This window comes from Rana temporaria, chromosome 6 (genome assembly GCF_905171775.1).
Source record: "Rana temporaria chromosome 6, aRanTem1.1, whole genome shotgun sequence".
Lineage (NCBI taxonomy): Eukaryota > Metazoa > Chordata > Amphibia > Anura > Ranidae > Rana > Rana temporaria.
Genome location: NC_053494.1, coordinates 150,288,213 through 150,305,189, shown reverse-complemented (window position 1 = coordinate 150,305,189; position 16,977 = coordinate 150,288,213). Strand labels below are relative to the sequence as shown.

The window sequence follows — 16,977 nt, the reverse complement described above, 5'->3', positions numbered from 1 at the left end:
CCGCACTGATGGGCACAGATAAGCTGCACTGGCGAGACCGCACTGATGAGCTGCACTGGTGGGCACAGATGAAATTGCATTTATGGGCACCGATAAACTAAACTACACTAATGGGCAGACCGATAGGCTGCACTGATAAGCAGTGGACACTGTGTTTTACTGACACCGTCCATTGCCAAATATCTGTAGGAGAGGTTTACACCATCCCTGCAAAGTGTGCAGTAATTTTTAGGTTTTATTTTCAGTATTATGTGTATTATATGTGAAGTTACATATCACAGAGACCAGTATTGAGGTAATATTGAAGTTCATTGAAATTTACATACATTAGAGGGTTCCACCATTATTGTGTTATCGATTAGTAAGGTAGCACTGCACTTTTTTGTTTTTTTTTCATGCCGACATTTACTTGTGCCACATGCAGATGTAAAGCATCAAATTCCGGTTCTATTCTGTGGCTTGTACACCATACAAGCAAAGATCTCAAAGCTGCATGAGGAGGAATATTTCCAATACTGAATTACAGCAGAGTACAGTGTGTATAATATACAATTATACCTCAGACAGGAGGCTCATATCTTATGCATTATCTTTCTTTAATAATGCCCATAGCAGAAATACAGTAAACATTTATTGTAACTTAAAAGAAAAAATTCAAAGAACTACCCTTCCCAGCAGTCCCTGGGCCAGCGTAGCCCCTCCCAGACCGTAGTCTATATAAGGGACTGTCTGAGGTAACCTATTCCTCTTTCTTTCTGCTCATGGCAGAGCACACAAGATAAGTATTTCATGTACCTTTATTATTTACAAGATAGGTATTTCATGTACCTTTATTATTTACAGGATAGGTACTTCTTGTATCTTTATTATTTACAAGATAGGTGTTTCATGTACCTTTATTGTTTGATTGTATATATGGTCTCTGATACCGAGTGCCCCGGTGTCGGGTGATTTTGTTCAGTCTTGACTGATATGTTTGAGGTATTGTGGAACATGGGGAGTTTCCATGGAATTCCTCCCTGATACCGAATGCCCCGGTGTCAGGTATTTTGTCGGAATTGATTGTTCTGTAGTTTTTGGAAGATGTGGAATACTGGGGGTTCTCCCTGCTATCCCCCGTTTCTGCGCTTTATTTCTGTCTGCCTGACACCGGAGCGGTGTCAGGCAGATATGTTTGAGAGGCCACGTTTGTTTGTATCCAATTCTTTGATTCTTTGCTCGGGTTTTTTCCCTTTCTTTGACGCCGGAGCACTGCGGCGTCCGTGCGGGATCCGCGCTGTTTTTCATTCGCTCCCTCGGCGGGCGCCATGCCTGGGCAACTGTCAAACCCCCCCTCCCTCCCCGCGCGCTCAGGTGGGGGGCGGGGTCTCCGCCGCGGCCGCTCCTCTCCTCCTCTCCTCTCTTTCGGTGCCTCTCTCGGTATCGAGAGCGAGACGGGGAGAACGGTTCTCATCGACCGTTCCGTCCCTCACAACCTCGGGCCAATAAGAACTCCAGAGGCCGTAGTCTCGCGAGACTTCGCCTCTGGAGTTAGAATCTCGTCAGGCTCCCCTTACACCGCAGGATGTCCTTCCCAGCGGTGTCGTAGCCAGGAACCTGCTGCTGTTTCACCATGCTTTCAACCACTAGATGGCAGTACATCTTTTCAGATATATATATATATATATATATATATATATATATATATATATATATATATATATATAAATATATATATTTCATTCCAATGAATCAATATCTAATAAATAAATAAATAAATTAAATTAAATAATTTAAATAACCGAATCTACAATAAATAATTCAATATATACCCAAATTATATTGCTGGGGAATTTATTCCCTAGAACATATACCTTATTTATCCTACTAAATAAATAATCAATATGTAGATAGATCAATAAATCAATAAATTAAATAAAGAAATTATAGCATGTTTATCTCCGGGGAATTTATTCCCTACAACATACTCCTAATAAATAATGTATTAAATAACTATCTAAGGATTGAATGAATAAATACATTTATTATTAATGATATTATTAATATATATTATTACTTATAATATATAACTAAATCCATTATTCAATTTTACAAATAATAAATTATAGATGGATTATACAAATTATATATTCATTATATAAATAAATTATACAAATATGTATAAAAAATTGTATTGAATTGTACAAAGATTCTACAATTTAATGAATATCATGGCATTGTTCATGCCGGTACCCCGGATAGGGTGGACACAGTCCTAGGAGGCCAAATCTCAACAGTGTTACACAGTTGCCAAAACTAATCGGTAGACCAATCTTTACGACCATGGCGTCGGTTACCCCCGCCTGCACACCATATGCCCGGACCATCCGGCAACGGTCTACCGCCCCTGAGAAGGGTTGGGCGTTCCAAAACGCTGCCACGTTTCTGTGGCCCTTGACTCCCCGACAGGGGAAGTAAATAATATGTCCCAGGCAGTACCCTACCCGGACTGCCGACCCACTGCCCTCCCAGACTCCGACCGACCCCCGAGCCTCGGGGAGATGCACATGCAGAGGCAGCGATCCGTTAGACGGACTAAGCCAGACCCATTCGTGGACTCTTCCAGAGTTGTCCGCGGAGTCTGAGGCGGCTAACACCTTGAGTCTGAGGTTGTAGATGATGAGAATGATGATGAGTGTTAGGGCAGTGGGCACATGGCGCCCTATGATGACGCCAACCCTGTTCCCAGGGTGACACTCTATGGATTCTCGTAGAGAGCCATTATAGATCCGGGGGCGATATGCCATCCACACTCCGATGACGGGGCACCTCCGCCCGAGGTGATCCAATACATCACATAATGGACCCCGGAGATCGGTCGAAAAACTCACCGAATCATTTTCAGGGCGTAACCCCCTTCCTTTACCATTTATGGCTGTGCACACTCCCGAGGTGAACCCCATACCCTGGGGGTATCCCACCATACACGGGAAATCCCCCAAGCTGGGAATAGAGAGGTCCTTCGGATCATACAGACCAAGGCCTTGGATCTTTGGGACCTATCACCATCATCCCACACCTTAGTGAGCAGGCCACGCCGTTGAACAGCCGACTGACCTGTCCCAAATCGGGGCTGGGCCCAACGGGCGGTCGCCTCCTGGGATGTGTGGACACTACGGGTCCGACTGGACACCGCCGCTCGAATCTTAACGTGGCTTGTTCCCCAGCTGTCTCACCTAGCCGAATCAGACCCCGGTCCGACCACCGAGGGCAGGCTAGTCGGGATCACGCTGATTAAGATATTCCAAGACGGTAGGGCTCTATTCCATCCCGGATGAGCCCAAACGTCATCAAAGTCTAACACGGTACAGTGCCGGTCTATCAGGATTATAGGACCGGAGATGGACCTAGTCCCTCTTTCCTCGGTCTTCAGACCTGAACACCGCCCTAATAGACAACGAATTGCAGGGCCTCTGGTTCACCCAAACGATAGTGGAGACGGACCCGCTCTCCCCGGGTTTCCCCAACAACGTCTTCCTGGTCAGGAAAGGAGGGCGGTTATCGCCCGGTAGTAACTTGAGAAATCTCTCGTAATTACCGTATACAGTGACGACATTCTGCGACACAAAGGGTGAGGTTGATTATCTACTTGGACGACCTACTCTTAATGGCTCGTACCCCTCGCCTGGCGAACGAACACGCCTCCGGGACAGTCTCCCATAGATCACGGGGAGTCCATCCTCTCCCCATCTCAGGAGGTAGAGTTTTAGGGTTCTTGGTGGACACCAACCTAGTGCTCCTTCGGCTACCCATGACCACTTGGCCGCCATCTGCACGAGGTCAGTATCGTGCTGGGCCAACGACGGGTATCCTTACGCGGACTGGCTCGCCTGGTCGGCCTGTTTCTGGCGTTAATCCAGGCCATTTGTCCAGCTTCTTTTCACTATCGAGACCTTCAGAGTCTCAGTCCCTACGTCTTTGCCAGGGGCTTCACTGTGCAGACGTCGTCACTCTGGACACGGAAGCCATAATTGAACTACGGTGGTGGCTACGTCAGGTCGACAGACGGCACGGCAGGTCCACCTGCAACTCCACGACGGATTCATCTTGGAATAGGTTGCCAACCACCTCGGTTGGGGTACTTGATGCGATCCCTCGTCCACAGGAGGGGCGTGGCCCACAGCGGAGTCTCTGCTGCACGTTCACACGTGGAAATCCTGACGACCGCCTTGCCATCAGGACTCTAATGCCACACACGTCCACCTACGGTGTGTTCTTGCGTATGGACACCGTATCCGCGGTCCAGTACGACCTTCGCTTGGGGGGTCCTTGACCCAAAATCCTAACGGATCTAGCAAGATCTCTGACATTTCTGCCTGGAACGCGACATCGTTCCAGCTGCGAAATGTACCCCAGGCACTTCCGCTATGTTGTTAGATTGGAATTCTCGTTACCCGCCCAATTCCATCGACTGACGACTGCACCGGTCAGTGTTCCTGGCCCTTGCTCCCTTATGGGATCCTTTCTCTCCCCAGTCTGTACGGGGATCTGCACCCTCTATTCACGACGCACGTCCTACTTCTCTTCGCATGGTTGGGTTTTCGGGGTGTCTGTCACGGACAGCGACCTTTTCTTTTATAACGGGGGTTCCACTTGCCTTGATCTAGGCCTTGGGACTAGATATACATTTCGATCATCCGGAGGACTCTGGGTTAGTTGGTGATCAACGACAAGTTAACCTCATGAAGGCGTTCGTCTGAGATGACCAACTACCTGGTGGACTCGTTTGAGTCCGGGAGGTCCTATAGCTCCCCTGCGCCTTCCGCGCTGCGAACTCGGACTACCGCTCCCTTGTAGACTTACTACCGGTGGGATAACACCCATGGTGTACCGACTTAGTAAGCGTTAAGTTTCAACGCCCATCACACCCAGGGTATCAACGCTCTTGGGAGGTGATCAGTGGTCCTGACCACGCGCCAGGACTGGGGGGACAATCTCACTCTGTCAGAGGTTATTGTCGTTTGAGCTACTGCCCCCTCGTGTCCGATTCCGTCAGACGCATATCGGGTGTCACGACGTTGGCCATTCCAGGCGTCGGCTCCCGCCTCGGAGAGTCTGGGTTTTTCCGTCGCGCGTAGGACAGCGGCGGGACTTCATCGGTTTTTTCTACCCGTTCTTCCCCGCACATCGTACTCCGTTGTCTACGGATTTCTTAGTCCTTCACGGTCCCACTGCGATCTTCGCATCTCTTCCTACTCCTCATTCCTACGCTAAACCTCAGTTTCCGGTTTCCTCAGCTACGCTAGCCAGAGGGGTACGATCAATCATGGAAATGGCTGGGTCTTACGTAACCCCGTTGGGCGCCCACCCCTCCAGAGGAGCGGTGGCTCCTAGGTCATCACCCCGGGCGGCTCCCTATAGGATTTACGGCTAGCGGCGGACTGGTAACCACGATTGCTTTCCGCCAATTCTGCTTGGATCGGAGGAACACATATCTATATCAATTTTGTAGTTGTTTAATTTGTTATCATCTATATATGCATTGTTATAGCTTTGAACTTGCATAAGATATGAGCCTCCTGTCTGAGGTATAATTCGAGATTTTCCTAGCTTGTGAGGGAAAATATTGATTATATGAAGACAGGAGGCGAGTATCTTCCCTCCCGACCCAACCCTGTCACGAGGTTGTCTCTCTCTCGTTCTAGACTGTTGAACCACACACCCTGCAAGTCGGAGGCTGGCACGCCCCGGCAGTTCGTTTTCACTAACCCCGTCGGGATTGCTGTTCCGTTTCGATCCATGGGTTTAGTTCACCGCAGATGGAGGCTCCTACTACGTTCCAGATCCGGAGTCGGGATGCCGTTGACTGAATCCGTTGGTCCATGTTCCTGAAGACGACTGACCGGTCGGCTCCGAATGGTTTTGGTTTTCCTATAGTCCCCGTTGGGATGAAGTTGGTCCGGATGAAGTTGGTCCGTGTTGGCCTTGTCCTTTCGTTTCCTCCAGATTCAGATGTTGTGTTCCGGTCGGAAGGTTCCCGGCAGTCGCGGAGATGTCTAATTGGACTTTCGGTTCCTGTTTACACTAATTCGCATGAAGAAAGAGGAATAGGTTACCTCAGACAGTCCCTTATATAGACTACGGTCTGGGAGGGGCTACGCTGGCCCAGGGACTGCTGGGAAGGGTAGTTCTTTGAATTTTTTCTTTTAAGTTACAATAAATGTTTACTGTATTTCTGCTATGGGCATTATTAAAGAAAGATAATGCATAAGATACTCGCCTCCTGTCTTCATATAATTAATATTTTCCGTCACAAGCTAGGAAAATCTCGAATTATGGGCATGTGTCTACAGTTTATTAATGACTACATAAAGCAAGTAAGGGCAATATGTTCATCTCCTTGTGGCCGGAGGGGGAGCGCACAAGCATGATGTGCGTTACTGAGTAGTATGGCTGGCTGCCTGCACAATGAGGCGGTGTGATTTATGTTGAAGTGGGCTTGTTCACATTTACATGTACAGGCCAAGTGTACCCTCCCACATTCACTCCAATCCCAAGGATGTATGGGAAATGTAGTTTGATTATAGTGTAGAGACAGAGGAGAGGATATGATGCAATCACTGTTCTAACAGATCTTCCCTGGCAGAATACACGCAGCATATTTCTGAATTAAAGAGCTGACTTCCTGAAAATTCAATTGGACTTTTCAATGGTAAGGAATTATAGGGGGGGGGGGGGTATACTAATGTTTTTTTGTCAGTCCCGGAGTTCTGCTTTAAACATAAAAAATAAATAAAAAATATATGTACATAAAGTATGACAACCTTTGCTCAATACTTTGTTGAAGCACCTTTGGCACCAATTACAGCCTCAAGTCTTTTTAAGTATGATACTACAAGCTTGGGACACCTATTTTTGGGCAGTTTCTCCCATTCTTCTTTGCAGGACCTTTCAAGCTGTGTGCTTAGGGTTTTTGTCCTGTGGGAAAGATAAACCTTCACCCCAGTCCAGGGGCGGACTGACCATTGAGTCACTTGGGCACTGCCCGGGGGCCCCATGCCACTAGGTGGCCCCCATCAGGGTTGCCAGGCTCAGTTAAACCAGGGACAGTATGTAAAAATCTGTGTTTTTTTTACATCTGTCCCTCATATGTCCGAAACCGACATGCTTTTGATGTGAAAATACAGAGATTTTAGCTGCCCCGCCTCTGTAATGCCTTCTGGTGTGGTGGCCATCTGTAAGATTGGGGGCCCCATAATCTTTTATTGCCCGGGGGCCCCATGAGTTGTCAGTCCGCCCCTGCCCCAGTCTGAGGTCCAGAGCGCTCTGGAGCAGGTTTTCATCAAGAATGTATGTACATTATTGTTTCTCGTGGTCTAAATCCTTCAGGTACCTTTTGGCAAACTCCACGCAGGCTGTCATGTGCCTTTTACTGAGGAATGGCTTCCGTCTGGTCACTCTACCATACAGTCCATAAAATAGAGCAGAGCTAGGGTGCTACTACCCAATAAGATTAGAACATTTTTGCAGAGATACCTGGGTGTGGAAAGTCAGTCGCACAGCTGTACTAGCAATCATGAGAAAAGATGGTCCGCAACTCCTTGCTTACTCTTTAAAATCTTAAAAATGTATTGATTCCCCAAAGAAGACACAGTGACAGACAGCAGATGTTAACATGTTTCAGGCCTGATTGGTGGAGTGCTGCAGAGATGGTTCTTTTGGAAGGTTCTCCTCTCGCCACAGAGAAACACTGGAGCTCTGTCAGCATGACCATCGGTTCTCCCTAAGGCCCTTCACCCCCGATCGCTCAGTTTGGCCGGACGGCCCACTCTAGGAAGAGTCCTGGTGTTTCCAAACGTCTTCCACTTACGGATGATGGAGGTCACTGTGCTCATTGAAACCTTCAATCCTGCAGACATTTTTCTGTACCCTTCCCCAGACCTGTGCCTCGATACAATCCTGTCTCGGCAGTCTACAGACAATTCCTTGGACTTCATGGCTTGATTTGTGCTCCGACATGCACTAACTGTGGGACCTCATGTCCAACCAACCGAATTTACCACAGGTGGACTCCAATTAAGTTTTAGAAACATCTCAGGGATGATCAGTGAAAACAGGATGCACCCAAGCTCAATTTTTAAATGTTATGTACATGTGATTTTGTTTTGTTTTTTACTTTTAATAAATTTGCAAAGATTTCAAACAAACTTCTTTCAAGTTGCCATTATGGGGGTTTATAGAATGTTAAGGGAAAAATAATAAATTGAACCCAATTTGGAATAAGGCTGTAACATAACAAAAATGTGTAAAAAGTGAAGCGCTGTGAATACGTTCCAAATGCACTGTACATACAGGAAACAAAGACTACTGGTTGCGAACACCAGGGAAACCCACTGTGAAAAAAAATAAAATAAATCTGGCTGCAAATTATTTGTTACAAATATTTATCCTGTGGCGCTGTTCGCTTCGGTTTTGCTGTACATTTGCTTTGCATAGCCCTGATTATGTAGAAAGATTATTCATACCCCTCCTCTCATCCATAGAGGGAAGGAGACAGCATATAATGACAGATAAGAGACTGTAATCCCTTTTAGAGGGAAAGACCTGCTTCCTTTGGCTACAATGGATCACAGCAAATTTAAATTTAAGATGCGTTTTCTGTAAGGATGCACCGATACAAATTATTTTCAGTACTCGTGAAAATGCTCCGATACCTGAAACGGATACTTTGTGGTGCCATTTCCGCCATGCAAAATCAATGGGCTCAAATCACATTGGAAAGAGTCGCATGCAATTTAAAACAGGAATACGGTGCAATTCCTGTCTGAATCAAATGCGTTTTCCCACATTGCTCCTGTGTGAACCCAGGCTAAAATCATTATGACATGCCTGGGTTCACACAGGAGCGGTTGGGAAATCTCATGCGATCCAGACAGGAATTGCACGCCATTTCTGTTTTTGAGCGACATGCGATTCTTTGCAGTGCGATTTGAGCCTATTTATTTTGTATAAGCTCAAATCGCACCCCAAAGTATCGGTAAGTACTTGACCGAAAGTATCGGTACTTGCCGATAAAAAAAAAACATAGGGACAATGATTACTGAATGGCAAAAACAGCTCCCTGTATACGTTTTCGCAACAGCTTACTGCATACAACTAGCTAGTAAAAAGAGACATATAGCTAGATTCACGTAGGGTGTCCTAACTTTGCGGCGGCGTAGCTTAGCGTGTTTACACTACGCTGCCGTAAGTTAGCGAGGCAAGTACATGATTCACAAAGTACTTGCCTGCTAAGTTACGGTGGTGCAAGCGCGCCTAATTCAAATCCGGCTAAGGGGGCGTGTTTTATGTTAATGGGGCTTGACCTGACGTGATTGACTTTTTTTGGAACGGCGCATGCGCCGTCCGCCTACATTTCCCAGTGTGCATTGCGGCAACGTACGCCGCACGGGCCTATTGATTTCGACGTGGACGTAAATGACGTAAATTCCTATTCACGGACGACTTACGCAAACGATTAAAATTTTCGAATTTCAAAGCGGGAACGGCCGCCATACTTTAACATTACTATTCCAACTATTTGTTGGAATAACTTTAGGCCTGATAAAGCATTACGTAAACGGCGTATCTGTACTGCGTCGGCCAGGCGTACGTTCGTGAATAGGCGTATCTAGTGATTTACATATTCTACGCCGACCGCAATGGAAGCGCCACCTAGCGGCCAGCCTAAATATTGCACCCTAAGATAGGACGGTGCAAGCCGTTGTATCTTAGATAGGTTTAAGTGTATCTGTTTGAGAATACACTTAAACTTAGGTCGGCGCAGATTCAGAGTTAGGTCGGCGTATCTACTGATACGCCGACCTAACTCTACCTGAATCTAGCCAATAGTCGCTTTGCCCAATACTTCATTTAAAGCCCACACCAGACCCTGTTATACTCACCTTCACAGCATTGCCTTACCACTCTCTTTCCTCTGTTGCACTTGTCGCAAAATACCTGGAGTTGATACTTACAAGGATATCACTATCCCCACATGTGACCACATACCTGGAAGCACCTGATATTTTGCAGTGGTTGTGGTAGAGGGAGAAGCAGGAAGTGCCTAAAAAGGTGAGTATACTTGGGTCTGGGTATATAAAAAAAAAAAAAAAAAAAAAAAAAAAAAAAAAAAGGGATCCTATCACTGCCCTCAATAAACAAAGTGACAGGGTCAGTTTAAAGATCTCCATAAAATATACAAAGTGAAAAAATTTATTTTTACAAATTTTTCATTGACAGTTTAATAAGTAGCATAGAAATGAAAGTTCTTACCACCATCACTAGCAGAATCCGCTGCTGCAAGGCAAAAAGAGCAAACATTAGAACAATGCACACCTAAGTCCGGGAAGCATCTCATCTGTGTCCAATCACAGCGGGAGCGGCGCTCTGGCGGTGGTGTGCGCGCCCCCTGCATCTCGTGCATGTACCTGTACGTGATTTTGCTCAGCTGGGCCGCCCTGCCGCAGTATATATGCGGTGGGCGGCCCTAAACTGGTTAAAAGGGAGAAGTACAGCCAAAGCTTTTTTGGCTGTACTCCTCCTGTGGATCAAAGGATTGCAAATCGCTCTGCACTCCTGTGACCTGTTTTCAACAGACAATAGGCCCGAAGCCTGCTGTGTGCGGACGTCACAGAGCCAGTCTAGGCTTGGGCAAGATTGCGACAATGAAGTCGGGATCTGCCCACATGCCTGGACCGGCACCCAGGCTCATCCTCTCAGTGAGGCTCTGAGAATGTGAGCCAGCTGCTCCCACTCCCTCCACAGCCCAGTGCTCCATCGGATGGGGGGGGGGCAGAGCAGATAGTGGTAAGTGACAGTTATCAGCTCTCTGCTCATGGAGCCCTGAGAACTGAGCGATCAGCGGTATTTAATCACTCGGTTCCCAGTCTTAGAGTCGGCAGGGGACAGATGCAGAATCGGACTTATGCTGTATCCATCTAGGCAACTATGATTATGAATAAAAAAGAAACATACTTCTCTTTTAAGAGCTGGAAATTCACAGAATTTGTTTGGAGGGAGGGGGTCCTAAACTAGGATCTGAAGTAAGTGCTCAGTCTGTTATTTAACTGGATCTTCTACTATGGACTAAGTGATTTTAACAATTAGATTTTAAAAACTGACTATCATAAAAGAATCCCTAGATTTTGAAAGTGAGGACACGCAAAAGACATAATAAAAAAATAATAATAATAAATATTATTAATATATATATATATACATACATATACATATACACACACACATACATACATACATACATACATACACACACACACACACACACACACACACACACACACATACATACATACATACATACATACATACATATATATATATATATATATATATATATATATATATATATATATATATATTATATAGCCCATTTTATTCATGTATACAAGTTGGCATTCCCTATCTGCTCAGCACTATCTCTTCCCCTAAGCTTCTCTTTTGCTTTGGGAATTAATCTCTTTAATCTCTGCATGAAGCATGAAGACATGTGCCCTCTTCTGATGACACAACTACAGCGGCAGATGCCACACAGCTTGTAAATACAAGAACACGCCAATTATAAAGATTCTTGCTCAGTCAAAGAAATACAAGGAGTATGAAGGCACTGCAAAGGATTTACTTTCAAGCATCAGTTTAGAGAAGCCTGAACAACACAATTAATGTATTTTGTAGGCCTTATACATTTGAATGTCTGTATTATTGTATGTTGCTGTATTATTTCTGCCGCTATATCCAAAAGACACTGTAAGTGCCATTCACAACATCAGACTACATACTGCTCTTTAGTAGATGAAGAATGTATAATATTCACTTTATTTTTCACCACTCACTTAAAATATTTGTCCTGGAAAAACTGTTAACTAGTCCGATTTCCAAGTAATATGACTTGGGCAATGCTGCAGTCTTATTGCGTAAACCTCAAAAGATGCAAAGCTCTCTCCAAAGCAGTGGCGGTGCGTCCATAAGGGTGAACGGGTGCAGCCCCCTCTCTTCTGCCACCCCCTCTATCACCAATAGATAGATTCATGCAATGCTTGAATCTATGGTCGCTTCTGCCACCCCCTAGGGCCATAGGGTCTAATAGGCGTCAAAAAAGGTGAACAGCGAGCACCATGCTGGGCACTCGCAGTTCAATGAGCTATGTGCTAAACACTAAACCGCCTCTCCGCCAATCAGGTGCTTGGGTCTGTTACCTGTCACCTGATTGGTTGAAACGACAGACGCACATCAGGCGTCCAATCATAGAGGATGGGAAGAGAGGACGGGAGAATACATCGAGGAGCGTGGAGGACACCGCTGCCGTGACCCGCTGCCCCGACACAGGGTAAGTGGCAGGCGGGCACAGTGGCGGCAATTGATGGGCACAGTGGGGGCAATTTATTTTATTTTTTTCCCCGAGTTTTTCAGTTTGTTTGCCCCCCCCCCCCAAAAAAAAAAATTGAGCACCAGCCGCCACTCTGCTCCAAAGTGAAAGTAAAACTGCAGCAGAGAAACATCAGATTCGCTCCCCAGCTAGACAGAGCTGTTTTATGAGCAGAGCTGTGTAAATCTCAGAAGTGGATGGACAGAAATACAACCATTCTGCAGCTAAAACCGCTTCTATGAATTTCTTTGGCATTTAGCAGTTTGCCTGGAAATCAGCTTTAATTGTGATTTAGACAAGTGGTGGTAAGAAAAATATACAGTATATACTTGAGTATAAGCCGAGTTTATTTTTTTGTGCTGGAAATGCCCCCCTCGGCTTATAATCGAGTCATCTTTTTGTGCCTGATCTCCCGGATTTGGGGACCCGGTACCGGCCGGCCGTAGGTCCTCTGGACCCCAATCTTGGCACACATATAGCCCTACTCTTCTTCTACAAGTGTGCAACATTTTTTGTCCGGGGAACCTACAGCTGGGAAAATAGGATTTTTTGTACTCACCGTAAAATCCTTTTCTCTGAAGTCCATGGACGGACACAGCTCCTTAAATCTTGACAAGTGGGTTATGTTCCCTGTTTACAGGAGAGGACTAGGCAGAAACATGTTAAATAGTTAAATACATGTTACATTAACAGAGTTGAACAGCCCCGCCCAGGGGGCGGTCCCTCCAGACATAACCCTCCTCACTGCAGCTTGCAGCCTCAGTTCGTAACAAGCAGTACAAACCTAAAAAGGAGGGGTGGGAGCTGTGTCCGTCCATGGACTTCAGAGAAAAGGATTTTACGGTGAGTACAAAAAATCCTATTTTCTCTTATCGTCCATGGACGGACACAGCTCCTTAAATCTTGACAAGTGGGACGTCCCCAAGCAGTGTCAAAAAACGAGGGGTGGGAAATATATCAGTAAAAACAATTTTAACTTCACCCCAAAACAAGCAGAGCTCCTCAACGGAGGAGGTGCAACTTTAAACAGCCGCCGGCAAAAACTAGCGGCTGAAAAAAACATCATAAGATGCACTCACAGCAACCATGTAAATTCTGGAAAAAGCGTGAACGGACAAGCAAATCGCCGCCTCGCACACCTGTGAGACCGACGCATGATGTCGGGAAGAAAAAAAAAAAAAAACCCAGGAAGTACCAATTGCCCTGGTCGAAAGTGCCGTGACCGGAAAGGGGGGCCCGCCCTTAGGAGCATAGGCCTGTATGACGGCCTGCCCGATCCACCGAGAAATGGTGGTCGACGAGACCGCCAGGCCCTTTTGTGGACCAGACACCGACACAAAAGAGAGTCAGAAGCTCCGAAATGGAGCCGTAGTAGGCTGGTATACCCGCAAAGCGCGTACCACGCCTAAAGTATGAAAGGCCGAAACCTCCTTCGGAAGAAGGGAAGGTCGCGGGCGCACCATCACCTAATCCTTATGGGGGATCAAGCATGGCGGCTTGCAAGACAAGACCGCCAACTCAGAAACCCCTCTAACAGAGGTAAAGGCCACTAAAGGGGCCACCTTCTGAGATAGTGTCAAGAGAAAATCTCTCTGATGTTTCCAAAAGGAAGGTTCCTGAAGAACCGAGAGCACCAGAGTCAAAACTCATGGGGGAAGAGATGGGCCAAGAGGGGAAAGTATATGACAAACCCCTTGCACACAAAAAAAGGGGACCCACCAGGGAACGGGCCGCAAAAAGGCCACTAAAAGAACACAGCCAAGGCTGAAATCTGCCCCCAAACGGTGCTTTAAGCAATTTTTAGATCCAATCCAAGCTTTAAAAACAGCAGGACCCTGGACATTGAAAGTACGCCCGTGGACGTCACTCCATCCCTTCGCACCAAGAGAGGTGCGACGGTAGATCCTCCGGAAGAAGACTACGGTGCCCTGTTGAGATGACCGAGTCAGACAGACCCTGGTCACCTAAAGTCTGGCTTCCAATAACCATGTTAAGCAAGTCAGTGACTGTACAACAGGAGGAAGTATGGGACCTTGAGACAGGAACCTCCTGCCCTGGCAATCGCCAGGGTGCCTCCGCTACCAGGCGCCCGATATCAGCGTACCAAGGACGCCGAGAGTAATCTGGAGCGATTAGAATCATCGGGATCTCCTCAGCATCCACTCTGTGGAGCGGCCGAGGAAGCAACTACCATGGAGGAATGGCAAAAAATCACCGATACAGACAACACAGGGCCACCAGCGCGACTGACGCGTCTGTACAAGATCACTAGACCAGGCCACTAACTGACACCCTTGCGGCGGAGACAAGCTGCCAGGAGATCCATGCCATGTGAGGCTCACCTCCTGCAAGGGAGCCGAAACACCCCAAGCACAAAGACCAGTCGCCCTGGTCCAGCATCTGGCGACTCCAGTAGTCTGCCTGCCGGCATACCTGATGGTAGACTGAAGCCACGGCCGTGGCGTTGTCCGGCTGAAACCAGATTGGTCGACCACAAGGAGAAGCATAGCCTGATCGCCTAAAATAGTAGGACAATGAACAGTAGACAGCACCTGGTATTCCCAGGCGGTCTTCCACCAGGCACTAGCCAGGCCCGACCCTGGGTAGCTACCGAGACCAGACACATTCAAGGAGGTGTGGTCATAGGTCCACGCAAGTCCAGCGACTCAGGGCCGACTGGACCCCCCAGTTTTGTGAACCTCCAGGTTCACAACCCGTGAGCTGGCATTCGTCGTAAACACCGACCACTGGAAGGAAGGAACAACTTCCCGGACCGAAGAGTCGGGAATCTCTGTCACCAACTCAGAGAGACTCTGACTAGGTGGCGCACAGGAATCTAATGATTTCAGAGACAAGAGATTTTTACCACCTGGACAGTAGTTCCACTGGAAAACCAGGGTGTGGAACTGGGCATACAGTACCACCTTGAAGGAGGCTACCCACAGACCCTGAACCAGCAGGCGCCCGGAGAGAAGACCGATTGCGTGATGCCAATACCTTCTCCGCAGACTGAAGAGTCTGCAATTTCTCCAGGGGAAGAAGGACCTTTGCCACTGAGGAGTCTGGATCAACACTAGATACTCCAACGCTGAGTCGGAACCTAGCATGCCCATAATTTGAACCCTGGGTCGCACACATGTAGGGCAGGCTTGCTGCCACTGAGCTACACTTTCTGGCCTAAACGTTTAACATCCACCCGAATCTTCGGAGGGTCTGAATGGGAATAACCTATCCACTAGGTCGGAGACAGAAGCTGCTCTCAGAAGAAAGTCGTCAAAGTAGCCAATGAGGCAAAGCCTCGCTGTCCCAACAAAATTCAAATAAGTGCGAGCTCCTAGCTGAAAACCCATGGTGCTGACGCCAGATCAAAAGGGAGGGCCACAGGCTGACAGAGACCCTTCTCTCATCACGAAGCACAGAAAAAAACACTGACATGTGCAAAACGGGACATGCATGTATGCGTCCCTGATGTCCGAGGACGTCAGGACATCCCCCGGATGAAGCGCAGCTACCACCGAACAAATGGATTCCATGCGGAACTACCCGACGTTCACAAAGGTATTTAGGGCCTGAGGCCCATAGAAAACCCCAAAACTCTCGTCCTGCAGGAAAGGTAAAATTACCTTGCAGCTTAGCAAATCCCACACTGCCCAAGGCAGACCGACGTGCCGGGAGGGGAAGACACAAGGACAGAACTTTGTTCTGTGGATAGGAGGAAACCCTATCTAGTACTCCGAAGAGACCACCTCGCAGACCCACTAGTCGGAGAGCAGGGAGGTTTCACTGAATTTTGAACCTGCAAGCCGCCCCTCCCACCTAGAGACAGGGAGGGAAGGCTATATACATTGGCAGGATTTGGGTGCCGGCGTGACCGGCTTATGCACCCAGGGACAGATTAGTCCCCCAGCTGGGCCTTTGACGGCCTGGGAGGGTTGCCCCTAAATAATACACACACATAGTGTGTATGTATATTATGTAGGTGTATGCACACATGTCTTTGGAGGAAACCGGAGTACCCGGAGGAAACCCACACAGACACAGGGAGCGACAATGCAAGCTCCAGGCAGATTGGCGTCAGTGTGCAGATTTGAACCAATGACTCTTTTGCTGCCAAGTAATGGAGTTAAGCACTACACCACCGTGTGCATAAAACCATTCTGAAACAGACGCCCTGGATAACAAGGGCGCAGCATTCAATGAAGCATCACAGACCTATATGAGGCCCTGGACCAGCTGGTCCGCTAGGCTAATAACCTCAGGAGAGAGTCGGTGCTCCTCCACTGTCTGGTGCAAAATGCTCACTCTGTGAGTTGTATACAGCACTAGGGGTCAGGACTACTCCAAGATGGCCGCCGAGCGTTCAGAACGCGGCCACAGGAAAAAGGCCAGCACAATGTAAGCTGCGCCATAGCGTGGCTACGACAAAATGGGCGCCAATGGGAGTTTTCAATGTAATTGAAAAATCTCCCAAAAAAAATAGCGCCAGCGACCACTGAGACCCCAGTGTAGTGGCCACAATAGGCCGCAAGCCAGACCCCAGCATGGTAAACATGGAACGGGTCAGTACTTCGGAT

The 16,977-nt window shown here is 47.4% G+C and overlaps 1 protein-coding gene across 1 annotated transcript in view; it reads right to left on the bottom strand.

Moving 5' to 3' along the window:
* TRAF3IP1 (TRAF3 interacting protein 1) overlaps window positions 1-16,977 on the bottom strand; it is a 77,594-nt gene that overhangs the window by 27,908 nt on the left and 32,709 nt on the right. The window contains exon 8 of the mRNA XM_040357573.1: window positions 10,294-10,317. Coding sequence (XP_040213507.1) covers window positions 10,294-10,317 — 24 coding nt within the window. The remainder of the gene's footprint in view (window positions 1-10,293; window positions 10,318-16,977) is intronic.